We start from the raw sequence: 27,605 nt of genomic DNA, 5'->3' as shown, positions 1-27,605 counted from the left end.
CTCAAAGCTGTGGCTGCTGGGCAGGCACCGCAGAGCCGAAGCTCCTGTCTTTTGAACCTCATTCGAGGCAACTGGCGACCGGGATTAAACAACCACCCATCACCAGCATCCTCGGCGGCGAGAGGGATCAATCCTGCTCGGCCGGGGCATGGAGCCGTGGCAAGGCCAGGTTGTCCCACGGCGCAGATCTCCCTGCTCGGCTCGCTCGGGTCCAGCGGAGAGGCAGAGCCGGCACCGGTCCGTAATGGGCACCCTGAGGTGGCTCTGCTGGGCTGGACTGGGCTACCTGAGCTGCTGCGGTCCCCCCCGGGTGCAGGCGCAGTTCCCTCGTGCCTGCATGTCGGCGGATGCCCTTCGCTTGAAGCGCTGCTGCCCGGCCTTGGGGACGGAGCCGGGCAACGTCTGCGGGTCCCTGCAGGGCAGGGGACGGTGTCAGGGGGTGCGGGCGGACGCTCGGCCCTGGAGCGGCCCCTACACCCTTCGAAACGTGGACGACCGGGAACGGTGGCCCCTCAAGTTCTTCAACCAGAGCTGTCGGTGCGCAGGTGAGAGGGGTGCTGGGGCGAGGGGGTTGGGGATGGTTGGGTCTGCTAGCCTTGCTCCAAAGGCCACGAACACCCTTGGTGGCGTAAGGCATCAAGAAGGCTTCAAATGTTATCGGTTTCCTAAAAATACCGCTATGTTCGTGACACTATCAGCACTTTTTCAGAGCAACGGAGTTGAAAAGCTGTTTTCACTCGTGCAACCTTTTGGGTTTTCCTCTTTGGCCCTGGAGTTGTCCCCATAGCCACCCATCGCCTTTCTCTGCAGGGTTTTGGACGTTTCAGTGCTGCGTTCAAACCTCTGTCACTGCTAATCACGGCGGCGTGAACCTGGATCAGTGTGCACTGCTCAGAGATTTATTCCTCTTGGAGTAGTACTTTGCAGCACGACGTACCCCTGTGCACTGAAAACGCGCGGATGTCTGGTCAAGGTGTTTCCCAGGGCCATTAACGAAGTCTACAACTCGCTTTGATCTGAAATGGGTCTGTACAACCACCAAAGAGGCCATCCCATCCTTTCCCTCTCCATCTCCAGCCTCTCCTTCCCACCCATGACTTTACATGGGTTTCCGTGTTCACATGCTGGAGGTGAAACAGGTCAGGGACGAGATGTGGTTGAATGCTAACCTGGCCAAAAGGATCAGGTTTTAATAAGACTGCTGGCAGGAGGGAGGGAGTAGGAAGGTGAGGTCAGGGCAGGATAAAGCGACAAGACCCTTTTTCAGGAGCAGCCCTTGTTGAAGGAGGGTTAAAATGAGCAGGAACAGCAGCCTCAGCCCAGCCTGCTTTGCAGGGCTGGCAGGAGATGGTACCCACGGTCAGGCAAAAGGCACGTCTCAAGCACTGAAGTCACTTCCTAGGCAGATTTCAAATGCAGCCTGGGATTTCTCGTTGGAAACAAAGCTGTTTGGATTTTCTAGCATGGGAAGAGTAGCCTGCTTTCCTTCAACCTGGTTCTTAGAACTAGCTGAACTGTTTTCTCTAAAATATACCTTGGCTCTCACTACCAAAAGAACCCAGATCAATCTGAGGAGGAAGCACTGCAGAAAATTTCAGCCAACGAAGTTAAGTTTTGCAACGCTGTTATCAGCTAAAAGCAGAGAGGTAATGGCAGATGACTTAAGTGGATACATGGCGTTACTGAAGCTCCTCAAAATAATAACAACAGACTTTAGAGTATACATTGGTTTTTATTTTTTTCTTTGACTAGCTTTCAAATGCTTGTGTGGAAGTACTTTTCCAGACACTTTACAAAAAAAGTTGGATGTAGGGTTTTTTTTTTCATTTTAAAAGTTCTTACGTACTTCCAAAACTAAAGTCAGGTATCACATACAGGCACAGACACCGAGTCAGAAGAGCACTGAAGCACACGAGCATACAGCAATATGTACACAGCCTAAGTAATTAGGGCATCAAAACCTAGGAGTAAATTGAAAAGTAGTGTAGACTGACATGGTCTGCATAGGCAGACGTTCATTTGCTTCTCCAAGTAGATGTAAGCACCAGTATTTGATATTTGCAGGGCTGGGTCCCAAGTTACGTGACCAGAATGTAGTGTCCTTTCATTCAGCCTTTCTTCTGCTGAGCTGTCTGCTCTCCTTGTCTCTTTAAATCTGGTTTCTCTCGCTGCATTTTTATTTCACTTGTATTCCTCTTTCTCCTTGCAGTCTTTATTATCTAAATATACCAGTGATAAAACATTAAGGTGGAAGGCATCCTTAAAGATGATTTTCAGAAAGGTTTCCTGGGCTCTACTCCACTTGATGCTGCATGCAAACGTATTTGTAGGAGAATGCTAAGAAGTTCACAACTGTGTAGGATTTGAATTAGATCTGATGCTTTTATAATGCCAGCAGTCATGTGCCTGTGTCTATTAGTATTTTATTGTATTTTTTAAAATTCTGTTTTATGCACTGGTGGGCTGTCTGCACACCACAGTTCTAACTGGTGTGACGTGTGGTCTTTATTAGGCATCTAGTGTTATGGTACATGTGGTAGGTAACATAAATTAAATATGCTCATTCAAAGGGACATGGAACAGTGTAAATCTCTACTATTAAGGCATCTTATTTTATAAATGAATGTTTTATGTGCAGACTGCCTATTTGAAATGGTTCCTGGCTTATACTAACTCCAACCCACACCAAGTCTCTTTCTAGCATTTTAACAATATAAATGGTCGTGTTCCAGTGCTGTCTTGGTACTGTTTAATTTATATTTTAGACATGGTGTAAACAATAAGCTGTAGGAACTCCAATTGCCATGTAGCTGATTATATTTGGTTAGACAGTGCCATTTAAACATGTCACATAGCTGATGGCTGTACGGTCGGAAACTTGGAGGAGCTGTGAGAAACAGGGGCCAGGATTTTCCAAAGGGGGCATTCTGGAGTTCTCACAATAAATTAATCCATTTGAGCTTTCTGCTAAAAACTTAGTAACTAAGGATAAAAGGAACTCTGAAAATTTGGTCATTTGTTGTAGCTGCTCACTGAGGAAAAATGTGTTTCAATCATATTCATCGAGGTCTGAGTGCTGAATATTTCGGGGGCGGGGGGAAGAAAATCCCAAACACAAACAAATATTGATGATTGGTTATTCTGGGGTTGGATTATTTTGATATTTTTTCTCAAATTAATATAGATTTTCTAAAGAAAGTTAAAAAAAATCACATTTATTTTCCATTTCTAGGCTTTAGCAGATAACATGCATTAGTCTGTCTTTAATCGGGGACAAATATAACAGAATAAGATTGGTACAACAGAAATATTCAGCTTTACTTCCCACTTTTTGTACAACGAGCCGTGGTCAAAAAGACAATTTTAAGTCTGTTGTCACGATGCTGCTTGTTGCATGTTTCTCTCAATATGTTGGTGGCAACAAAAATACCATCTCTAGAAAAAAAGATGTCGTTATGGCATGAATGTAGCTAGGAGGTAGCAAAGAGCTTTTAGTTCCTGTCTAATTTCAGTTTTGCATCATTGTATGTGTGCTAAAATTGGTTTGGGTGCACCTAATGTTAATTCAATTTGTATAAATTCTTAAACTGAAATGACCTGATGACAGGTTCCTGACAGTGTGCAGTACTATGTGAAGGGGAATATGGTAATTTGTTTTCCAATAAGGTGTATGTGTTGAATTAGGCAAAATGTTGGATGCACTAGTCTAACCCTGAAAATTGACACTTGTAGCTAATTACACAACAAAGCAGTATTTCAGTGGCATAGTTAAATTTAGTTTAGAAGAATACTGTTTTAGACGACTTATGAGCTAAATGCTATTTTGAGTTCTAAAAGATAAAATTGTGCTAATGGGATACAGATCTAGTATCACATTTTAAAAACTCAGTACAGAAGATTATTGTGAAAAAACCCACTGCAGTCAGTCATGTGGTTGCTAGTACAGATTTTGACAGTGATTAAACAATGATGTAGCTTGAGTTCACTGAAGGAGTTAAACATAATTATCATTCTTTTTTTTCCCCTGCCACTTTCTAAGGTTGACATGTGGGCATGTACTGAACATTACTCTATTTTTTGTTTCCATAGAAGTTTCCTGAGGAAAAAAATATTTAAATAATCTTTTCACATTCTTGTGCAATATATAATCAAACTGGGGACAGAAGGCTTAAATTCTGTTGTTTAGCTGTAAGCAAATTGCTCGTTAAGCCATGTAGCTGACATGATGGCCCTCCCATTAGGTAAAAATGAGCTTTTGAAGTAGTTATAAAATACACTTCACGTACTTATTGTAGGGCAATGTGGCTGTGGGATACTAAATTATAACCATACCTTGGTGACCCTGTTAAATCCTGTGCTGGGTACAGATCTTCCTCATCCTACAGCCTAACAGTATGTCCACATGAAGAGCTAGAAGAGATGGAAGAGCTAACCATTTGTCTCACATGCTAGCAATCCTGATCCTGCCCTTGGGATACTGCAGTATGCTGGTGTTTCAAATCTAATGTAACTCCTGTTTTAATGCAATGGCTAAAGAAGTTTGAAAAGGAGTCCTTTCTCCCCATCTGATAAATGATATGTATTAAGCTGGTCCCTGTGGAAGGAAGAGGCACGGCAGCTGCTCAGATTTCATCTTGGCATAATAAAACAAGGCAGAAGATTGTGAGGGTTGGATCGGTTCCTTTTTACTGAAGAAAAGACACCGAGTTGATGGAGTTACTAATTTGTGTTATGCTCAGTGTCTGAGGGGCAAGCATGTGCTATTGACTGCTCAGAGGCAGAAAAATCCCCGTCTGTGAGCTCAGGCAATCACTGGGGTTGAGAAGCAGCTACAGTGGTACGCGGGAACTGGTGTTAGCATACACCAGTGATGTGTATTATTAACACGTACTGCGTGTCATGTCATAAGAAGTGTCTTCTCCTCAGCGTCATGCCCATGAACTGACCCACTGGGAGAAGTAGCATGGCCATGGTGCCTACAGAGACAGCCAGATTCACCCATCTTGACTGGGAAAGAGCACCATTAATGAAGGTGAGATTAGGCACAGAAGAAGACAGCTCCGAGGCATGTGATCCCATCTCCAGACAAAAGGGTTAGTGGGGAAGACACCTCAGATGATTTGTTTTTTTTGCCCAGCGGCAATACAGCAGTCATTCCCGAAAGCAGTAGAACAAGCAAGGAGCATCTGGGCCCCATTTGTGACCTGATCTGCCTGTGTGCCAGAATGACCTCCCACACTACATTCTCTAGGAACCACAAGAGGTGAGACTAATCTCCGTGGTCCCTGGCACAGCCTCAGAGACGGAGTACACTGAGTTGCTGTGTGTTAGTCACTGAAGGGGAAAAAAAAGCCAAGGCATGAATCCTTCCATGTTCCTATGGTCCCTGTGGTCAAAAGGATCTTGAAAGGGTCCCAATGTCTTACTGAAAACCCCTACTGTGTGCTATATCCTGGTAATATGAGATTACTTTTCCTGCTCTCCTAGAGCTGTACCACTGAAGTCCACCATCACCAGCGTAGCAGACACAGAAGTTAAGTTGTAAGAGACTGGGACATACATTTCACAGTGCTATCCTGTGGGAAGTCCACAAGGCAGTAGATGAACTTTCTAAAAACAGCAATGCATCATTTCCAGACCAGTGGCCTGGTAGAGTGCTTTAGAAACAAATGCTGAAAAAGAGGTTTGGGTGGTACATAAAACACCTGGGTCTGAGTACTGCAGCCGTTCCTGTTTGCAGTGTGGGAGATCCCACAGACCTCCATCAGCTTCTCGCCGTTTCAGCAGCTGCGTAACGACAGCCCTGTGATGCATGGAGTCTATTGAAAGAAAACGACAAAAAGCAACTTTTGATTTCATCAAGTATTGTTGTGTGTATTTCTGACAAGAACATTGCCAAATAGACCTGAGCATGTTACAAAAATGTCCAACGCAATCAGCAGAAATGCTGCAGTGTGAAATACCGCTTTCCCTGGAGATCGGCTCTTCCTGCTTGCCAGTCTCTTCTTCACTGCAGTCCTCTTTCTCACTCAGTAAAAGCTCATGACCCACTGAAAAGTGTCTGGTGAAGTAGTGGAAAGAATGGATCCCTTGGATTACTTCATAGATTAGGTAGTTAAGGGAGAAAATCCTGCAGAGCACCAACTGGATATAATTAGCACCTGCCCAAGGGAAACAGGTGAGGAGTCATTGGTCCACCTGGCTCAGATGCCATACAGGTGGAGAATAGCTTTTTTCCCCCCTCAAAGATGACTCATCATTTCAAGCTTTTGCAAATTTCATAGCCTGAGGAGGCACGTGGAGTATATCTAAAATACGGATATTGTCCAATAAAATGATCTTGGGCATCAAGAGCTGCCCAGATTCAAAGGGCCCTTGCTGAGAGAGGAATGGGCACCATCAGAGCCTCAACAAGTGACTGGGGGAGTCTTGTTCTTGTACCGAGACCAGACAGGACAAACCTGGTCCTGCACTAACGTTGGGCCTGTTAGTGCTATATTTCAATGTGATGCTTATCCAATGCTGTGAGTAGATGGGTCATTTGAATTACTGGAAGTGTGACTGCCAATCTCAAAAAAGTTTGTTGACGGATGTTTTCGTGGTTAATTCCTGCTTTGCCCCCCTTCTCTTAAAAAGGATTGAAGTGTACCTTTGGGTGTGAGGGGAAAACAGCTGCTTTTCAGAAGTTCACGGTCCCGGTACTGAAACTTGTGCAATATACATGGCCTAATTAGAGACTGTTGTAAGATATTCCTGACATTTGCCATTTGGTCAGTACAGTACTGGAGTATGTGACGGGCCCTAATAGCTAGGCTGAGTTGTCAAGAATGAGCAAGTATACGGATAGTGGACTACACCAAATTCACAACAGCAATTGTGCTCTTCTGCTGGAAGTCTCAGGATGTAGTGATGATAAAATCAACTTTCCATGTTGCTTCCCCCCCATCTTAATCTCTGCCCTCATCATAGTAGCATATCCACGCAATCTTTTTTCTTTCGTAAAACTATAAACTGCTTGCTTTTTCCGGCATATGTCTTCATCCCCCAAACCAATGCAGATCCCTGGCTTTGGGTGCTTTCTGTCCTAGCTGGAACATGGCAGCTGAGCCCAGCTGCTCCTACCCGCGTCAGGACAAAAGGTAAGCCATAGACCTGGAAACTCTCTTCATGGTATGCCATTGGGCTGTGCACGATCCAAAATCTAGTTGAAATCTTCCCCCTTGTTGTTCCCTAACCTTAGCACTGGCCCTAAGCTTCACGATAGCACGTAAACCTATAGATCTCAGAGCCTCCAAAGTAACCGTAAGCTATCCAAACCTACAGTTAAAAGTCCTATGTCCTCTTGGTAGGTCTCACAGGAGTCTGTCACAAATGTTTAGAGCTCAGCAGCCCTTATCCTAGAGCTAGCCATAAGCTACACAGCCTTCTCGGTAACAGCCCTTGTAACCTTGGGGTTCTCTGAAATTGGTAATAAGCCCTGTAGCCCCTGACAATCTGAAATTTTACTTTAGTGTTAACTGTTATTCTGCTCATAGACTTAACCCTACAGCCTAGGGATGTCTGCCCATCCAGGAACACTTCATAAGCCACTTCCCCATCTCCATGTTAGCCTGAAGCCTGTCCTGGGTCCAGCAGCACCTATATGTGCGGGGAACAGTGAGATTTTGCGGTGTTTTGGAAGACGATTGGCATGGTGGTTGTGGAGTGAGTGTGGACGTGGGGTTAGGGACTCTCAGTGCAGATTTTGGAGAACTGAGTGGCGATCCCAGAGGACCCCTGGCTGCCCCTCTGCCCCCTCCTTCCCCCGTCAGCGATGCCCGCTGTCCTACCCCACCGCTACGCCAGCAGCCTGCCTGCGCGCGGGCAGGAGGCAGATGTCTGTCCACCGCGGGGACGGGCGGTTGTTCCCTTTTTCCCCTGGCAAAGGCAAAGCGAGCTGCAGCGGGGCCTCTCTGCTGCTGCTGGCGCTCTGCCACGGTGGGCGAGAGGCCATGCTTAAAACAAGCTCTGCTTTCCTGGGCTCTTCCACCACGTTAGAGCGTCTGAGTAATAGCCTAGAGCGGACCTGATACTTGCCTTTGGAACGATGCCAGCGGGGAGCGACGGTACTGCAGTGTTTCTCAGGCTCTTATTGCAGCACCATTTAATAATGCTTAAAGCATGACCTGCAGCACCACTGGTGCTTGTCCTGGATTGTGTTGGGTCTCAGATACGCTGTTAACAGACGTTAGTTTTTCTGAAGTTTTGTCCTTAAGAGAACTCTTTTGTTTGGGGATTTTATTCCCTGCTTAAGGATCCACGTGAACCGACCCTTTTTCGGGCTTGATCCTGGAAGTCTGGGTGTACTTGAGAGCCAAACGAGCAAAGCGCTTCATCACATGCTTAACCTGAAGTGCTCAGCCCTCTGTTCGCTGAGACTCCTCACATGGCTGAGGGCTTCGCAGAGCTCTGAGCACCTCGGGGTGTCAAGCCCGTTACCCAAGGCTTCACCTCCCCAACGGGCTGAGTGTGATTCTTGGCCCTGCCGTGGCTCTGGGAAGCGAGCCATCCTTCTGGCTGGGCAACTGGCAAAGCTGCCAGTCTGCTCAGCTGCTGTCCTTTCCAGGAACTGATGTCTGGGGAAAAAGAGTGCTAATTCTTAATTTTTCTGCGTTTCGCTGTTAGTTTTCCCTGATCCATAATGTCATGACTGCACTTTTCCTCTCGATTCAGGAAACTTCGCTGGCTATAACTGTGGTGACTGCAAGTTTGGCTGGACCGGCCCCGAGTGCAACGTGAGGAAGCCAGCGGTTGTCAGGAAGGATGTCCACTCCCTGACGGCAGAGGAGAGGGAGCAGTTCTTTGATGCTCTGGACCGTGCAAAGACAACCGTTCACCCAGACTATGTAATTGCAACTCAGCACTGGATAAGTCTGCTTGGTCCCACCGGAGAGGAACCGCAAATTGCCAACTGTAGTATTTATAACTACTTTGTATGGCTTCATTACTACTCGGTCAGAGACACGCTTTTAGGTTAGTGCTTTTCTTATCCAATGGGCTCTGCAGGTAAAGGAAAAGGTGAAAAGTATCATTGCTGAACAAAGGTAAGTATGCTTCACACAGCTGTGCTACTTCATCGAGCAGCGAATCCCAGTAGGAGTGGATCTGTGGAGTGAAACAGTTGGTGGTGAGAAGCTGGTGGCCATCTGCAGCCGAGGGAGGTGTAATTCAGACCTGCCGCGGTCTGGTCCCCCGACCCCGTGGTGGCTGGAGCACACCAGCCGCACTCCTGGTGCATCTTCCCTCTGACAGGGAGGCAGTTCTCAGGCTCCACCGCTGGATGAACTGAAGTGTGGTCAGGCAGTGATTGACTTCAAAAAGATGTTCCCGGTCCACAGGATGAGGTAGATGCAGCAGCAGCGGGAAAGGGGCTGTGCAGTGCTGAAGGCAGAGGCCATGCAGAGACGTTGGGGACCAGAGTGCTGCTGCTTTCTGTGGCTTTCAGCAAGTCGCCAAGTATGGGGTTTGCCTGACTAACTGCAGACAGCTTTTAAAACCAAACCACGTTAGGAGTTTGGGTATCTAACCCCATGCTTTCTCCCATATCCAGATTCTTAGTCCTCATTGCTCTTCTAGACAGAAGTACCTATGCCAGCCCCATTTCGCAAAGCCCAGCTCTTGCAGGAGGAGGCACCAGTACGGCTTTTGTACCTGGCAGCCCTACGTGCAAGCTGAACAGCCTGTATCTACCTCCTTGCTAGAGGGTATCTGCTACCCTGCAGGGGGTTTTCTTCAGTGTCCCCTTCTGACACTGTTCCATTTTGCAGGGCTGAACGAAGCAGTCTCTGGCCGAGCAAGACCAAAGGTCCTTCAGGGGACAGGACGGTCATGTGGAAAGGGAAAGAGGCAACATCTAGTGCTGCTCTAGTGATAAATAAATTCATGTGTGGGTTTAAGCTTGCTGCAGCGATAAACAAATCCATATGTGGTTTGAAGCCTCTAGTCTTTGAGTGTCTTAGTTCTCATGTGAAATAGCAAGAGATATAATACAACAATAGAAATAACAAGCAAAATTTGAAGAAAATTGGCAAAGGACATTGAATTACTGTTGGCAGGTTATGGAAAACGCTGAGGTTCTCTTGATAGGTAGGTACATGGTGCAAGTCCTGTGGCTGAGCAGGAGAATGAGATAATGTGCTACATATGAGCAAGGAGCTAAGATTTTAGACAATAAAACTGCTTCTTAAAACCAAAATCCACTAAAGTGAGAAGAAATGTTCACAACATCCAACTTTTGGGGGAATGTGAAGTTTTAAGAAGCACTGAAGCGAATATCCGCAGAGGAGTTTGTTTCCCTTGTCCCATGTAAGTGTTGTACCTTCTGACGTGTGCGCTCTTTCCAAAGGTGCAAAGCTGCAGGTTTTGTTTAACTCCACTCCAGGCAATAGAAGAAGGTGCTGTCTTTCTCTTGAGCTTCATTTGGTGCCTAAGTTCTTCTTTTATCTTCCCTTTGTAGGACCTGGCCGCCCCTTCACAGGTATTGATTTCTCCCATCAAGGACCTGCCTTTGTTACTTGGCATAGGTACCATTTGCTGTTGCTGGAGAGAGACCTGCAGGTTAGCTGAACAGCCTTTCCCTTTCCTCATGCAGCTTCTCTCTTTTGCTACGTGACTTTGTCGAGCCAGCCAAGGGTAAGCTATTTCCTAGGATAGAGTCTTAGCCAAACTCCCAGGAGTGTTTGCTCACTGATCTTTTTTTGTTTAAAGTGAAATTAGTGCTTTCGAGATACTGAGGACTGAACAGTTTCTCACTGTGAACAATGATGTGAAGGTTATCATGGAGATTTTTTTCTTCATCTCCACAACAGAGGACAGAAGAGGTGAATTAACAGTATTTATTAATAAAATCAAAGCAACACCTACACATAAAACTTGGTAACAGATATTGTCTGCTGACATTGAAGATACTCTCCTAACGAAAGCAACTCAAAATATTACCTCCTTTAAATATGCCACGTTATACATTTAGTACATACATATATTTAGCAATACATCTTTTAAAGAAATATATGTTAACATGCCCAACAGTCAGTTGCCAAAGCATTGACTCATTTCCATTTGCGTTACTTCTACATTGGCAGTGTTACTGTATTTTAACCTTGCAGATCTCTAATGAAAATGGTTGGTATCAAAATAGCTGCAGGATCTTGCTTTGCGTGAAATCGTATCTAACAAGCAAGCACAAGCAAATGCACTGTATTGCTCTATTAATACAAGTTCAGATTCTTCCCCAGGGCTAGCCTTTCTGGAGTGAAAGCAAACCACATGCACAATTTTACCCATTACCCACTTACATCACTCAGAAAGTCTCTTAGTTGCTTAAGGCTCAATTCATCTCTGCTCCCACTCTCCTGCCTGGTCTCCGAATTGGTAGAAAGCCTAACATGGCCAAAAGAAGCGCAGGCCAACAGTGGAGAAACTAGGGACAGTGTCTTTGCTTGGACTGACTTAATGCCCCAATCTTGTGCGAGGAGTTGGAGCAGCGCTCTGAAATGCATGTAGTTGAAATGCAGAATGAAAAGCAGAATATCCAGTGAACTATCCAGTGAATACCCAGTGAAACACCTTGTAGGAGTCCCTTTCTTTCTCTTTCCTTTGAAGGTGATCCCCTGCTAACGCATTTCTCTCCATTGCAGCGACTGATAGGCAATGACTCCTTCGCGCTGCCCTACTGGAACTTTGCCACGGGTAGAAACGAGTGCGACGTTTGCACGGACCAGCTCTTCGGAGCATCGCAGCCGGATGACCCGGGGCTGATCAGCCTGAGCTCCAGGTTCTCCCGGTGGCAAATAGTTTGTAACAGGTAAGAGAATATCTAGGGCAAGCTTGCATACTCACCAAACCTTGCTTTCATTCAGTATTGGCAGCGCAGGCCGCTCTCAGTGTGAGTGAGCGGCAGGAAAAGAGCCAAGATGTCTTTTTTAAAACTGGGAATCACGGTCAGTTTGTGTGTAGATGGTGCTGCGTAAACTTCCCCCCCGGTATCATGGAAGTATATTTTTAAAAGATGATTCTTCTGGTACAGGATTTTAGTCAATTCAGCCAATTTGAGGCTGCCAAAAGTTTGAAGAGTTTGCACATTGGCAAGTATCTTCTTAAAGAAGAAATGTCTGCGTGTCGGTTGTCTGTAACAAACACCCAACTGATTTTTGGCAGCAGAAAAAGAAAACTGTTTTGGCATTTAGGAAGCTAGAGATAGGCTGAAAAATCTGTTCCCTTGTATTGGGTGAGACCTTAACCCTGATGTATTTAGTGCAGCTTGGGGATTGACTTTGAAGTGGCTGAGATTTCACATGGAAAACAACTCGGAGACAGCCAGCAGCTTGCTGCCAGCTCTCTGTAGGCATATACTGATTTGGGTGAGAGCAGGGCTTTGACAAGGGATCCACATACAGAATTGGGGTGCTATGACGTAAGATGCTGCCGGTCACAATACCCACATAACATTCCTCTGTCAGCTCCGGGGCAGCGTGCAGTCAGTCAGACGGAGGTACCGAGAGCTCAGGGCTATTCAAAAGACTCTCTTTCTCTGGGGACCTAAAGAGCTACTTGAAATTCTAGCTTTAGGCACCAGTTGGCTTTAAATCTTGCCCCTACTTTTTCCCTAAGATAAACAGGGCTTTGTTTTTTCTCGAAAACTGAAGTGACTAAACTTTTGCCTTGCCAAGGTTGAACAGAGAAGGGCTGTTGTTTACTTCAGGAGTTTCTGAAAATGCCGATTCATTTTGTACTGAATAGCACAGAATTTTTTCACGAGTGTTGTGCTCTTTTTTTCTCCTCCTCCTTCCCTCTTTCTCTCCCTGATACAAGGACGTGCTCCCCATTAGCTAGTGAGCAACCCCTGCAACAGCAGGATGTCCTCCAGGCCCCGAAAAAGAGGATGTGATGCATTGCCATTGCCATTGCTTTGCTTCTAAAGGGGCTGAGGGTTGGAAAGTGAAATCCTGTTTTCTGTCATTCCTTGCATTTTCTCAGCCCACCCCACAGTGGGACTTTCCTGGGGGCTTTTTTCCTCTTTGTCAAGAGTTAAAAAAGTAGTCCTTACTCAGGACTGAAAGTTTGTCACTTCAAAATTCAAGACTGTTTTAGATTGTCTGGCAAAACCTGTTCTTCCAAAGCCCTCGGGAGGGAAGAAGGCGCGAAGGGAGTTGTGCCTGCCTTTTCTAAAGCATCCTCTCTCTGTGGACAACGAACCTGGTAGCTCTTGGTCCAAATGACTGATGGTCCACAGAGGACGCAGAGCCACAGAAAGCCACGGCACAGTGGCAGTCCTGCAATAAATTCAGCTCCCAGCCCACGGGAGGTGAACCGAGATGCCCCGGGAGGTGTCAGTCCCTAACCCCTTCTCTCTCACACGTATAGCCGAGGCCTCTTTGATACCCTGGGAGAAAAAGCCAACAAGTCATCACCTTCTTCTGACTTGCGCCTCTTTTCTGTTTCACGCTCAGCTTGGATGACTACAACCGCCTGGTCACGCTGTGCAACGGGAGTGACGAAGGGCCGCTGCGGCGGAGACCGCCCGGGACCTCCAGCGAGCAGCTGCCCACTGCCGAGGACATCAGGAGGTGCCTTTCCCTGCGGGAGTTCGACAGCCCCCCTTTTTTCCGCAATTCCAGTTTCAGTTTCAGGTTTGTCCTTCCGCTCCTCCAGAGCTGGCTGGGTTGTGGGTTTTCTTTACGTGCGCGTTTGTCAGCAAAATAGGGTTACTTGATGCTGCTTTCACCCGTCCGCAGGAATGCGCTGGAGGGCTTTGATAAACCAGGTGGAGCCCTTAATTCGCCGATGCTGAGCCTTCATAATTTGGCTCACTCTTTCCTGAATGGGACCAGCGTTCTCCCTCACGCAGCTGCCAACGATCCCATCTTTGTGGTATGTCTTTTTTCCCCGGCGTTAGTGGCGGTGGGTCAAAGGCAGCTATCTCACCAGAGATTTGCAGAACAGAAGTAAAGTGAATCCTGAAAATAAGTCCTTTAAGTAGAAAAGGAGAAATCGTTTCTCTTTTCTTGAACGCTGCCACACCTGCATAATGATCAAATAAAGAGGGAAGAAATCTTAGGGTGATTTGTAAAATAGAAAATAAGTTTCTAGGGAGAAGAGCTGCTATTCCAAGTTATGGTGCCCTGAATCCTTTCATTACGTGCTATCTAAATTTAATGGCTTATACCAGACAATTTTACAGGAACAAGATAAACTGAAAGTGGGGCTAGTTATTTTAGAGCAGTAGACTGAGTAGTTTGTTTCTTTGTTTCAAAATTCACAGGCTAAAAGAAAGCACATTGAATTTCAGGGTCATTTGGCAAATAGAAATAATGGGATTTCACTGGTGCATTGGTATGTTGTTGCACTGCAATGAGCAGCACAAACAGCAATGTGCAAATAAAAAGCCGACGGTTGACTCTGCTTACACATCTTTCTCTCCTAATAAATTCATGCCAATTTCTTTTCCTCTTTGTTAGATTAAACCACAGTGACTATATAGAGAAATTCTAATAAAATTAATTTCTTTCTCACCTTTATTTTAATTTGCAATCTTTTGTTGGAGAAATTAGTCTGAGTACTTATGTAGTGGTTCTCCAGCATTTTTCCTTAATAATCCTTGAATTCCTACATGAATTTCTTTCTTGCACAATGAAATCTTCATTTCACTGTGCTATTCACTGTGTAATTTGATACGCAAGATTATTTTCTATAGGATATTTTCTAAGTTTTTTCCAGGTTTGTAACTAAAAAACATGAGTACATCAGAAATTAATTTGAATTGCCACAGACATTTGTAATAGTTGTTTGAAACAACTTTCCTGTATTAGTGCTTTATAGACATATAAACCCACCGGGTAAGACCTGATCAAATTCATGGGTACCTGGAACTGTGGAGCTGGTGGCACGCTCTAAAATGAGCATGAAGGAATCAAATTTCCCCCAATTTTCCCCACCTGTTGAGGGACGAGAAAGATTAAAATACGTTTGAAAGGTACATTCGCCTGAATGAGCTCAGTGGGCTCTCACCTGGGAGGACACACCTGCCCGTTCAATGTCAGCTGATATTAAACTGTCTGGAGAAAGAGCTTATTGTGAACAAGCAGCAACAAGGATATACACAGCAAAATGTCCCATGCAGGAGATCAATTTACTCCATTCTCACAAGCTTTCCTGGTTTCCCATTCTGTAAATCCCACCTAAATTAGATTACCCTCCTCTCTCTTTCAAAAGCTTCTGCCACCTTAAGAGAGAGTGTTTTAAATGCTGTTGAGTTCTGAAAGAGTTTAGTAAATGTGTGTGCCCATGCCCCGATCTGCAGGTTCTTCACTCCTTTACCGATGCCATCTTTGACGAGTGGATGAAGCGGTTTAACCCTGCTGACAACGCCTGGCCCGAGGAGCTGGCGCCCATCGGTCACAACAGGCTGTATAACATGGTCCCTTTTTTCCCTCCCGTGACCAACGACGAGCTCTTCCAAACTGCGGAGCAGCTCGGCTACACCTATGCCATTGACCTGCCAGGTACGTCTCAGAGGTGTCGAGGCTGTCCCAGGCCAAGCGATGAGACAGCTCACATCTTCAGTGATGCAGGCATATGGAAAATAAGGCGCATTTCACAAAACGCATGGCTCTATTCACCCGCTCGCTAGCAGTCACATATTGTAGCACACACAGGTAGTTACAGCTCACCAGGTAAGCTGTGGTAACTACAAGTCTGCGCATACTTAGTTTGCTCTGCTACAAAACGCATCAACTTGAACTGCTCCAGTGTCGACAATGGTGCTCCTTTGGGCTTGAGGAGTCTTTGAATTTGGCTCCTGTTCCCAGCACTGTTTATTCCTGTTACAGGATCCTGTAACCTGTCACAGGTCAGGCACTCTGCCAGCGAGCTCGTCTGGTTAACGCCGGTCATTAGAAAATACTTGTTTTGCACAGGGCCCTGAATAATACTGCACCGTCAATCTCATTAAAGATGAACTCCATTAATCTTTGGATATGCTGGAGAGATGTACCTGGGTGTTTTGTGTTACAAACCCCCAATTTTCAAAATTTTTCATGTCCATAGGTGTGATGTGCCTTAGAATTTGTCTATTGGTTTGAAATTACCTTTGACACAAATAAGATAAAGACAAAAAACAAGAAATCAAAGTATTTATGCACAAAATCCAAAATTTGCAACAAGAGTTACAAACTTTTGTAAAAGGCACAAGTGTAAGAAATGCATGAAAACCATGCTTCAGCTGCTTTACCAAAGATTAAATCTGAGCAGTTTCTTTTTCCACCTCGGTATTCCTTTGAGAGGCAGTAGGTTCTTATCTAACCTATGTGGCCAGGAATTTCTTCTAAATGCTTACCATATATCTGTGGTTTTAATCTGTGGAGGCTGTTGAAAGGTCTATAGACTGTGAAAGATTGAAACTCTTGTCCTCAGGCTGCATTCACGCAGGGGAGCCCTGACTTGTGGAGGCATGCTAGCTGCTTCTGCAGTGCTTTTCTCAGGGGTGTCCCCAGAATTTTCCCTGAAAATTTAAACTTCCCCTTTTATGGAGCTTTAAGTTTTCCTCCCTCTGGACGACTGTCCTCACTCCTGCTTTGGAAATGCTGCTGCCCCTTTGGGCATGAGGTACCCAGAGAGGAATAAAGGCAGCTTGTGATTCTGCTGCTTCTCAACTCCCCCTAAATAAATTGTTATCTCACTGTGAAGCAGTGTATCTATCCCTGTCTGTGTGGTCAGTGTTCAGAGAATAAAGTTTTTACATTAAAACCCTTCTCTTTTATCTAAATATGTAACTTGCTAATTCTACTTCATGTAACCACATTAGAAATCAACATAGGCAATACATTGCTGGGTCTTACTTGAGAGATGGTAAAGTGGTAAACAATTCATTTGGTGATCTTACTGAATTTGGGCACGATTGCCCTCAACTCGCTTGTTGACATAGGCTGCAGATTGAGGCACACAACTTTTGGTTGCTTTTATAGTCAGTGTGACATCTTGAGCCATATGGATTTAAGCCCATGTGTCCAAGTACCTTCTAAATACCTTAAATCCTTTTGAGAGTTTTTGGTGACTATTTAGTCAAACGTAATTATTGCCATCTTGGTATATGTAGCATTTTTCAGAACAGGAGAGCAGGCAGTTGTTGATTCTGAAAGCATAAATGAAAACACAAAGTTATTTTAGCCAAGGGGAGCAGGTTTATTATAAGAATGGGCAATATTATCTTAGAAGACAGTGGTTCCCCAGAAGTGGTTCAAAATCAGAGGATGCAATCTGGAGCCAGTCGGCAGAACCACACTAAGTACTGTTTTCAGTTAACAGTTTGACAATAGGCTGCTTTGTGGTCTATAGGAAAATTTGAGGGCTTTCAGTTGACCAAAATAACTTGGAAACAGCTATGCTGAAATGTCATTATCGAAAGAATTGCATAAAGCATTCATAATTTTGGCCAAATTAGATAAGAGAATGGTCTTTTTGTCTTGTTACCATTAATCTTTCCCATTCTCAACACTTTCGTTTGTATGAAGGGTTGAAGTTTGAATTCAGCTGTAGAGTCCTCTGGCAGGAAACATCTTTGGCTCTGGTATGTGTGTGTCGGTTACACGGTACATTACCACCTTCCCCTGTGGCCATTGGGTCTCTAAGCCACACAAGTAATCCTAATTACCAGGCTGTGGGATATTTTCTTTCTTCCATGTGATTTGAGAAATGAAACTGTGGGCTGTCCTCACTTCAGACATTTCATGTTTCCAGGTTCACTTGAAGAAACCCAAGCATGGGCTGTCATGGTTGGATCCACAATTGGAGGAGCACTTATAGCTCTGGCCACGCTCGTTCTGCTGCTTGTACTTTTCCAGCACCAGAGGCAGAGAAGAGGTTTTGAACCACTGATGAATGTGAGCTTCAGCCCCAAAAAGTACATGGAAGAAGCCTAATGCCCTCGTTTTGTTTCTTTGCTTATCCTTGTAGGAAGTGACCTTGATTGCCTTACTGAGATCTTAGCTGAGAATTTCTTACACACTCCTTTGGCAGCTGACTACATTGTTCTCATTCAGGTTTTCCCATTATCTTGTGAATTGTAATATATAAAGTCTCTGGGTACACATGTGCAAGGCCCAAGACAGGCCAGGCTTTTCTCATTACCAAACATTATCTGGAGCGTGTGACACTTGTAAGTCATCCTCTATAGATTTAGATCAAGACAGGTAAGAATCTAAATAGAAGAAAACCAACCCGAATAACCAAGATAATTTTTCACCTCAATGTGTTTTTTATTTCATTTAGCAGCTCAGAGATGTGCTGAAAGTTACTAACTCTACATATATATTAGAATAACATAATATTTTACAGCTATCAATAAATATTCTGAATAATGTAGTCTTTTTTTAAGGTTCAAAATGTATCCTGCTGTTTGACAAAATACTATAGGAACTTCCTTGTTACAGTTTATTTCAGAAGCGTAATCAATTCCATATGTTATTTCTAATCAAGCTGATGTTAGCAGTAGGTAAACCTCCAAACTCAAATTCTCCTGAAATTTAAGAACAGGAGTTCCCTGACAGCTAGATATACACTTGTGTTTTACCTCTCTGTTAGGGACCTGTGACAGAAGTTGAAAATGGTGCTCGTCCTTCTCTATTTTGGCTCTGCTGCACTGTTTCATGAATTTAGACCTACATTTCCAAAGTCTGGGACCCAGGACTCAAGACTGAGATAGCTCTCATTACTCAGGTCTGCAGGTAGGGGATCAAGTTTGGATGTAGCACTCCCAAGACCCCATCCGAAACATTCCTTTATACATTCTCTATATATTTCTTTATTTAGACATAGATTTGGACCATATTTGGGTGGCTCTCCTGTGTTATCTCAAGAGAGGGTTTTTACACAGCAAATCAACTCCTGAAGGTATTGTGTCAGATTTGGTGCATAGTATGTTACATTAATGGAGCGCTCAGATTTTGCATTTTGTAAGGTCTTGAGTCTTAGAAAAACTCTGCTTTTGTAGCCTTGAATAAAAAATTCTAGTTAGCAACGCTTTCTGATATTTCTTCTAGGCCTGCTCAATACCAGCCGTGCGGACTAGAAAGAAGATCTCAGTAGGTCTTCACACATAGCTTTGAATATATGTAACTCACAAAATTTACCTCCAAAATGCAGACTTTCGGGGGCAAAGAAAAGTTATGATTTGCTCACCACCTGCTCAGGTAGTCCTTGCTACATCAGGTGGACATTGATCTCCTGCTGTTTCTGCTGGGTTGTGGTGCCTTTGGGGGGTCCCAACGCACTTGTTCCTGGCTCATGCCCAAGATGTCAATGGTTGGAGCACTTTTTGTACAGCCGCTCAGCCCAGTACTCTAGCTCCCAATCCAGGTTGCCTTTCAGGGTTTTTTACTGCGTAGGGACCAGCGTTACTTGGTGCTGGGGACGTCAGCTGAGGTCTCCAGAGACCTGGGATGGGCACGTGTCACATCAGTTGGACCCTGGTCGGTGCCAGTTTGTAGCTAGGTCTGAGGTCTCCGCGTGCCCTTCTCAAGGGGGAGATGTCACCCACTTTCCAGCACCACAAGACTATGAGTCTTCACATACACCGGTTCCTGCTAAATACTGATTTAGAGAGACGCTGTTGGATGGAGATTGACACCCTTTTGTCCCTTATGTGATGTGAATGCCAAAGTTTAGGAGACAGTCTAGGCTTCCACTTCTGAGGGTGAATCAGATTTCTCCTTGGGCTTACAGGGCGTAGAGCGTGCCTAACTAGCTTCACCACCTTGGAGGTTTGGATACTGCTGTCCCAAGTGTTTGCTTTGCAAGCTGCCCTGGTTATGGGTAAGTGACAGTGGCAGTGGGATAGAGGAAAGAGAAAGACAGGGGAGAAATGTAAAAAATGTAGAATAGCAGCTAACGTGTTAGAACTGATTTTGCCTAAGAGCAGGTGGGTAAAACGGGAGAGTTGCTCAGTTCTCACTTGTAAACTGAGTAGAAAGGTGCTTGCCTTTCCAGAAGAAAAGCAATGAGGGCATTAAATTGATGCTATGCACATATAAAAAGCTAGGGCCAAAGATCCGTGCGTTACTCTTTCCACTCGCAGGGCCTTAGTTTAATAATTAGGGCTTTAAAACTGTGACTGGTTTTAACCGTTTCTTGTAGAACTCTGGCTGAAGCGAGCTGTATAGAGAACACAACCTGCCCTCTCGCGGCTTACTGGAAAATTACCTGGTGACACCAGAAAGCTGTGTTCTCCCTTTTTAAAAAGTGCAGTCTTGGTCCAGCAACCAGGGAAAGTTTTGTCGTCGGTGAAAGGAAGAAGCGCAGGTAAACTTTATATTAAATGCTTAACAAGGAAGAAAGTTGAGCACAGGCACATTACAAAACGGTTGGAGGAAATCCTGTAGCAACTCTGATTGTAAAGGTTGGGTTTGCATGTTTTAATGTTCCACTCACCCCAAACCACAGAAAAGGCATTTTTTTTGTTGCTGGTTTATGCAAGTGTTAGTAAATACCTGTAATCTATCGTTGCATAAATTGTACTGAAGCTATTACTGCCAGGGTGAGATGAAAAGGGACGCTTCTGTCCCCTGACTGGAAGCAAAGACTCCCCCGGGCTGAAAACGCACCATCCCCAATCTCCACAGAGCCCGGGATTTTGGGATTTGGTCCTACAAATCAGTGCAAAGCGTGCCCTCCGCTCCTGGAGTCGGTGCGGGGTGGGGGCATGGAGCGGTGCCCTGCCTTCCCACTGCCCACCGCGCTGGGCTCAGCGTGGGCACCGAAATGGGGACCGGGAGGGCAGTGCCCACTGGGGATGGGGGTCACTGGTGCCCATGGGCCACCTCTGCCCATCGCCTTTTCCTCTCACATTCATAACTGAGCAGTCACCCAGCGCAGCCCGGGGGAAGAAGGATGAGGGACCAGCACATCCCTCCCCGTGGTCACACCTTGCTGGCAGATTTGGGGTGCACTCCTGAATGACTTCAAGGTGAGATGGGTGCAATCATCACCCCCCGCCCCCTCTTTAAAATAATTCCTGCTGAATTGGTGCTTTCTTCTGACAAAAGGCTCTGATTCACAGAGGAGCATGTAACGTGCAGCTGCAAATGAGACATTTAAGCTCTGGAAAGGGAGTAGTGCTCAAAACCATCCATTTCTCAGCCTTTTTGTTAGCTAGACCTATGCAGCTTCCAGCTCTGCGTGTAGGGCTTTTGTGGGGATTATCTTTCTGAGGAGTTTAATTCTCTCTAGTCACCAGTTAATTGCTCTCTCAGTTGGCTGTATTGGATCTGTGGGCAGCTAATGCCTCCTTCTGAGTCATCCAGTGGGTCAGGTGCCTAATTTTTTTGACTCTGTAGTAAGCCGGTGGCAGCCACATCATCTCTGTCAGTCATGGCCTGTGAAATTCTTTGAAAGAAGTAGTGAGAACCTGTTTTCTGAATTAAATTAAATCTCATTGCTGGCTGTTTAGCTAAATGCTTGAAAAGGATTCTGTTTCCATTCTGCCCCTGATTTAGGAAAGCAGCAGTGTAAAGCAACCACATCTTATGGCTATTATTGTAAAATTGGAAGTTGTAATGCCATTACTGACCTTCTGCTTCTAGTAACTGCTTACTTTACACTGCTTTTGGGAGAGATGTTTTGCACCTGCGCTTGTAAGGGGAGGAAAAGATAAACAAGCAGATTCAAAGACTATCAGCTAAATTCAGTAGTGAAGATACAAATGTACAGAACCACGCATGTAGGCTGATGGCAACTAGGAAGGAAAGTCAGTTTCCTAAAGTACCCGCTTTGGCCCTTTATGCAGTGTATGCAGCCAGTTAAGTGCCCTGCAGACAGCTGCCCAGAGAAAGTCGGGTTATGAACAAGGCTGTATCTATGATCCTGCTCTACTTTATGCTCCTGCAGCTCAGACACAGCTATGGGGAGATACTAATTATCCAGAGCCCCTTGCTAAAACTAGGCTTTCCAAGACCTGGGTGGCCAGAAGAAATGGTACCAGTGCTGGCCATCTTTTTACACACCAGCTCTTTCTTCTTGTGAGGGGGCATCCACCTCCTCTCCTAAAGGCTGAAAGACTATGGACATCAAAAGTTACCTCTACGCTGGGTTTCAGATTAAGCCAGCGTATAAGCCATTGCATTGTATAGATCCAAAATCATGCTCCGATACTAGCAGGGCACCCTCCAAGGATGAAATATGAGAAGAAAGCTCCAGGTATGCACCTAACTGCAGAGTCTGCAGGTCTGGTTCATTTTGCCTGTCTTGATCTTCTTCACCAATCCTGGCTGCACTCATGACGATGTTGCCATTGCTGTGTTCTCCCTTCAAAGGGTCCTGAGCCCACTCTTGTGCCAGGACAGATAGGATTTGCGGATAGCAGCTAAGCTAGTAAATGTGACGAGGAGAGTGAGAGACCTGAACAGGCCAAGCTATTCAGTAGAGAGAGAATAAGCGACCAGGTCTCTTCCACAGCAGATGATCGCACCCTGTTGGTCTCTCCTCCCTTCACTGCCTTGCTGTCTCTGGCCTGTTGACAAACCCGTGAACCCTGGAGCAACTTCAACAGGCAGGATGGAAAGAAAGCATGGGCTGACTCCAACCATCGCCCTTGGCAGCACTCCGAGTGCCTGAATAAAGGAGGTAGTCGCTTGATCTCCAGCTCAGATGAAGTCTTTTCAGCCCTTATCTCTGCCCTCAGGCTTTCTCACAGACTACATTAAAAAGCTCCTTTTTCCGCACCGTGGTTCTGCCTGTGGTGGGTCTCCTTCAGTGGTTCCTGATTTTCTGCGGTCCTGTAGCAGAGCTCTCAGCTGTCTGTGTTGGATATGGTGAATTGCATTATGTGGATATATGCCTGGGAGACAGGTGCCTAAAGGTGCAGTGGTGTGGCCACAAAGTCCCCTCCTGTGGCTTCCTTCAATTGGTGATTTCATTGCTGTGTTCCAGGCTGCTTCCAGGCTTGTTTCCCTGCCAACCTTCTCTGAGGGTTAGGTCCATCCGGTCTCTTAGCAGATTTGTTCATTTCTGCCTTAGAAGAAGGTCTCCTGAAGTTTCACCGGCTTTTATTTTAGTGCCTTTTGCTTGAAAACATCTTTCAGCAGCTTCATTTTTGTGTGGAGGCGTTATTGCTCAAATATCCGTAACACTTTCACAGTTGCCGCCTCTGCTTAAGTTAACTGAAAAGCTGCTAAACACGTTAAATGCTCAGAAGCTGTTCTTGTCGAGAATAAGGCTGGTGGCTGGCTGCTTTTGGGGTGGTTGCCACCCATTTCAGGTAGAGCCTGAAGTGCTTATTAAACCTTCTTCGTTGGGTTTCTTTTTCTTTTTTTACCAGGGACTTTCGAACTCCAGCCTAGCTTTTATCAACAAATTCTTCCACTTTCTTTCATGCCGTTGTGTCCTACCAGCCCACGGTCGGCGGCTGCTCAGGGTGGGGAGACCTTGCCAAAGAGTCTGCTTCTTTCTGTCTTGCTCCGGTTGGCTGTGCACGGCGAGAGCATCGCGAGGAGACCCACTGTGCCCTTGCAGGTGCACGACGAATTTACTTACAGTCCTTAGGACCGATGTCAACAACTGGCGTCGTGGTTAGCAGGTGCGCTCTTGCTTGGCATGCTACGCTCTCGCCGGTCCCCTTGGCGTAGCAGTCCGGCAGAGATGCGAACAAATGTCTTCCTTTAGAGCAGCTCTAAGACTGTTCAGATTCGTGTCACATCCCAAGGCGGCTGCATCTCCTCCCCGAGCCTGGAGATGGGAGCTTTGGCGAAATGTAGAAAGCCTGCTTCTTCTGCAGATGTGTACACCCACTCGGTGTGCCAAACCCTATGGATTTAGAATTCAGCTCGGAGCTTTGAAAAATACCGCTTGTGAAGGCAAAGCACAATCCTTCCTGAGAAAAGAAAAAGCCGGATTTGTAACAGAAGGAAAAATCATCCTTTTATTCAGGCCAAGTACACTCCTTCCTACCTCCTTTTCTTTTCCCTCCAACGCTTTCCATGTGTAATCTTAGGATAAGTCTCATGTTTTTGCAAAAACAGTGAAAGCATTTGTTTTTAATGTAGAATTTGTTGTTTTAAAATGCAACCTCCCAACTAAAAATATTTGATCAGGGACATGACATATGGAGAGAGAGATGACAGAGCTCAGTGTTCATTTACACTATGTCTATCTGCTGGTGAGAAAGAAATACACCCTGGTGGCTGTGCTAGGGCAGATGAACAGAAAGATAAAAGGTATATTTCTACTTAAAACTGAAAAGAGAGGGGAAAAAAGTGGTACTTTTCATTCCAGTCTTGCCTGTATCTGAATTTTTTAGCTTGGTCTGGGGATTGCTAGTCATGTTTTTCTGATGTATACTTAATTGTGTTATTCAAACAGATGAATTTGTGTCAGCTCATCACAACAGCCTGTCTTACGCTTATTTTTGCCTTAGTCGCTGTCAGTCATTCAATATCAGTATGGTTTTTATCTGGAAAGCACATCTCTAGTAGCACTGCTCAAAATTGCTCCCTCTACTTTTCTCTAATATTCCACAATTTATTTCATTTGGAAGCAAGGTAAGGACAGGTTTTACAAAGCAAAGTGAATGGTAATGGGAATTTATTGAACAACAAAATGACTACTTGGAATATTGCCTTTGCCTGACAGGTTCCAGTAAATTCATTTTGCAGCCAGGGAAAGTCAGACTTTTTTCCTTCCACATTTCATGGAATGTGTAGCAGAGCAGCTTGCTCTGGAATAGAAATCCCTTAGTTTTCAGTTGTGGCTGTGGCATGGTTAAGGATCTTTGACATTGCTTTAAGGAGGCGTCCCCCAAATATTTCATCATTTCAGGGCACTGTAACTACACATAGAGTGAGAATTACTGAATTGGGAAATGAAGTTTTCCAAGCTTCACAACAACTGGGAAAAGAAAAAAAAAAAAAAAAAGCCTACCTAATTCCTAGTGTGTTTGCATTGCAGTGCTGGATTGTCCCAGCTGTCTGTTTTCTGCTGGGAGGTGCCCAGAGATTTCACCTTTGCTGGTTCCTCTGGAGCCTTTTCCAGTCTCCCTCCTCTCTTCCACTTTGCTTGCCTTGCCCTTTTGGCTCTTTCTGCCTTGCTTTACAAACACACCTATTTCATCCTCCTCTATTAATACTCATAAGAATGGGAGAAGGTAGAATGAGGCTTAAACCTAGCTGTATTTTTAAAAAGCATTATAAAATGTGTAGGACAAATAGTTGTCCCACGTACTAACCATTTTTATTGTATGTACCGTCAGCTGTTTTAAGTATAGTCAGGGTTACAGTTAGAAGATGGAAGTTTTTAACATTTAATTAAGAGTTTGTGAGGAATTTCTGTAGTTATATTAATTTTATTGATTGTGTTGCATTAATTAATGTCTGTGCCAAAACTGAATAAATACGCAATTGAAGAAAATCATTAACCAGAAAAAAAAAAAGCCAACAAAGAAAAACTTCATCCCCCAAAATAAAATCAGGAGCCATACTTGGCATCTTTAGCTGCTTTACTTTAAGGATATTTTTACTGATACTCAGCTCAAATTTTTCCTCTTAATTCTACTATTCTGGGGCTCCTGGACTTCCATTTTCCTCTCCTGTCTCTCCCATACTCACCATCTCATCAAATAATTTCTTTGCAGTAATTACGAGAATCAAAGCTGCCTTGTTGCAGTAGGCTAGTCCCTTCCCCAAGCCCCTCACATTTTTAATGCTGTCTCATTGCCTCGTCCCCAGAGCGCCCGGCTGTGCGGACTGCCCGTGGGTTGGGCTCGGTCAGGTGAAGCTCATCTCAGAAGTAAGCACCATCCATCATGTGGAGCTGCACAAAAACGGGCCATTGTCTCTCTGCTTATAAGAGTATCATTCCTCATGCAGATCCAAATTCCAGGGGAGTTTTTTCTTGCATTTGCATCATATTGCAAATACTTGACACCTGCACATTCTTTATATTAGCTTGGCATCTGTATTTGATGGCTCCCTGGTATGTCTGAGTTTAGCAATGCATCAGAAAACAATTTCTTAGGCCACAGATTTTCCTGGATTAGTGACAACAGTCGATTGGATTTATTAATGCTTGCCATCTATACTACCCAAACATTCAAGTGAATGGATATGCATTTCACAGATGCAAATACGATATTACATTCAGTAGTGTATTAAAACAAGAGTGTGCTAATAAATTTAGCAAAGCCTCAGAATTTAGTATATCAATATCATTTCAGTGCTAAGGCTGGTTTTCAAATATCATCTCTAAAATGTAAAAGAACAGACCAGAACCTTTACTTGCCATTCAGATAAAAGCATCTGTTGTTTTCAAACTGTTAGCTAGTTGTATTTTCACTTCTTTTAATACTTTCTCACATTTCATTTTCCTTGAATTTTATTTGCATTCTGATGAGACAAAAAAATCATAATAGACTTGCAATGTTTCATGCAGTCATGAAACAAATATCAGAAAACTGTCAGCGAAAATGGTCATCATAGCATTTCTAGTCTAAAGGGATTCAGTGGTGTTTGAATAGGCAGCTAGATTTTGGACACTTAACTGAATCAAATCTCTGGCAATTCGAATTTTCATTCTGTTCCAGCAGGATTTAAGGCAAGGCACCATTAATTAATAGAACCTTGTGGTAGGTGCCTGAGAAAAGAATAATAACTAAAAGGAGTTATTAATTGTCAGACTTTCTATGATTCACAGAAGACTGTGCACTGTTGCAGGTAATGTCTCTTCAGTAGCAGAATTTTAAATTGATGCTTCCACGAAGCTCTTCTATGATAAGCAATTGTTTCTTCCTCCTTGTAGAACATGAAACATGCACAGCAAGGTTTCCTTGTGTTAAGAAAGTAAAGAATACTGCAAAATTATTAGAACCTGGAAATCATTCTTCAGAGGCTGAAAACTGCAAAATATTATTTTTTGTTTGAAAACTCCTTGTTTTGGTCTAGAGTGGGGAACACAGCAGTCCACTCTAAACAAGTGAGTACACTCCCAACCCTGCTCAAACAATTTGTTCACAAATACTGTTTTAAAGTGAGCTAGTCTCTTTCAATTCAGTGACAGACACCCCCAGAAGGTAGCAGGCTTCATCTATCTTACAAGTGTGGGTACCCAGAGGTAGGCAATCCAGTGCCATTGGAGATGCTCAGCGGTGCCGTGCATTGGCTCCAGCCCCTGCCCCAGAAGGGCATGGGTTTCTCGCTGCTCTGCGTATTTGCCAGCTACACCCAGGTATCTTGGATGCAGTACAAGCCATGACTCAATGAGTCCCCCAAAAGCGTCCAGTGCCATTTGAGATAACCTAGAAAAGGAGGGGTAATGAGCGGGACTAGAAGATGCAGACACAGGACATACAACAGCTCCAGCGGGCAGCTGAACTGAACCCTGCAGTACCCAGGATGGCAACGGTGCCTCTATTTAGACAACAAACCCCCTCCTCAGGGTGGGATTCAGCTCACCCAAATTTAGGAAACTGATTCTCTTGCCTAAACTTAGGCCTTTAGTTTCATTTAATGTTCTCGAGACCATCCCACCTGGATGGCCTTCTGCCAATGGGGCAGGGTGCAGGTCCTGTGTCACGGCTGCTGGCTCTGGGC

At 44.8% G+C, this 27,605-nt stretch overlaps 1 protein-coding gene across 1 annotated transcript; it reads left to right on the top strand.

Moving 5' to 3' along the window:
- Positions 1 to 100: 100 nt before the first annotated feature.
- On the top strand, positions 101 to 18,394 carry DCT (dopachrome tautomerase). Its single transcript, XM_010578277.1, has 8 exons — positions 101 to 545; positions 8,713 to 9,012; positions 10,496 to 10,596; positions 11,676 to 11,842; positions 13,488 to 13,667; positions 13,773 to 13,908; positions 15,338 to 15,539; positions 17,773 to 18,394. The coding sequence occupies exons 1-8, from the start codon at positions 149 to 151 to the stop codon at positions 17,952 to 17,954; spliced, it is 1,665 nt and encodes a 554-aa protein (XP_010576579.1). The 5' UTR covers positions 101 to 148; the 3' UTR covers positions 17,955 to 18,394.
- Positions 18,395 to 27,605: the final 9,211 nt, after the last annotated feature.

The sequence above is a fragment of the Haliaeetus leucocephalus genome, unplaced genomic scaffold (genome assembly GCF_000737465.1).
Source record: "Haliaeetus leucocephalus isolate CR32 unplaced genomic scaffold, Haliaeetus_leucocephalus-4.0 Scaffold626, whole genome shotgun sequence".
Classification (NCBI taxonomy): Eukaryota; Metazoa; Chordata; class Aves; order Accipitriformes; family Accipitridae; genus Haliaeetus; species Haliaeetus leucocephalus.
The sequence above is the reverse complement of the archived record's forward strand: the minus strand, read 5'-3'. Positions and strand labels throughout refer to the sequence as shown.

Coding starts and splice junctions, on each gene's coding strand:
- DCT (XM_010578277.1), top strand. CDS start 149: ATGGAGCCGTGGCAAGGCCAGGTTGTCCCACGGCGCAGATCTCCCTGC. Junction 11,843..13,487: donor TGGCAAATAGTTTGTAACAG/GTAAGAGAATAT, acceptor TTTCACGCTCAG/CTTGGATGACTACAACCGCC. Junction 15,540..17,772: donor CTATGCCATTGACCTGCCAG/GTACGTCTCAGA, acceptor TCATGTTTCCAG/GTTCACTTGAAGAAACCCAA.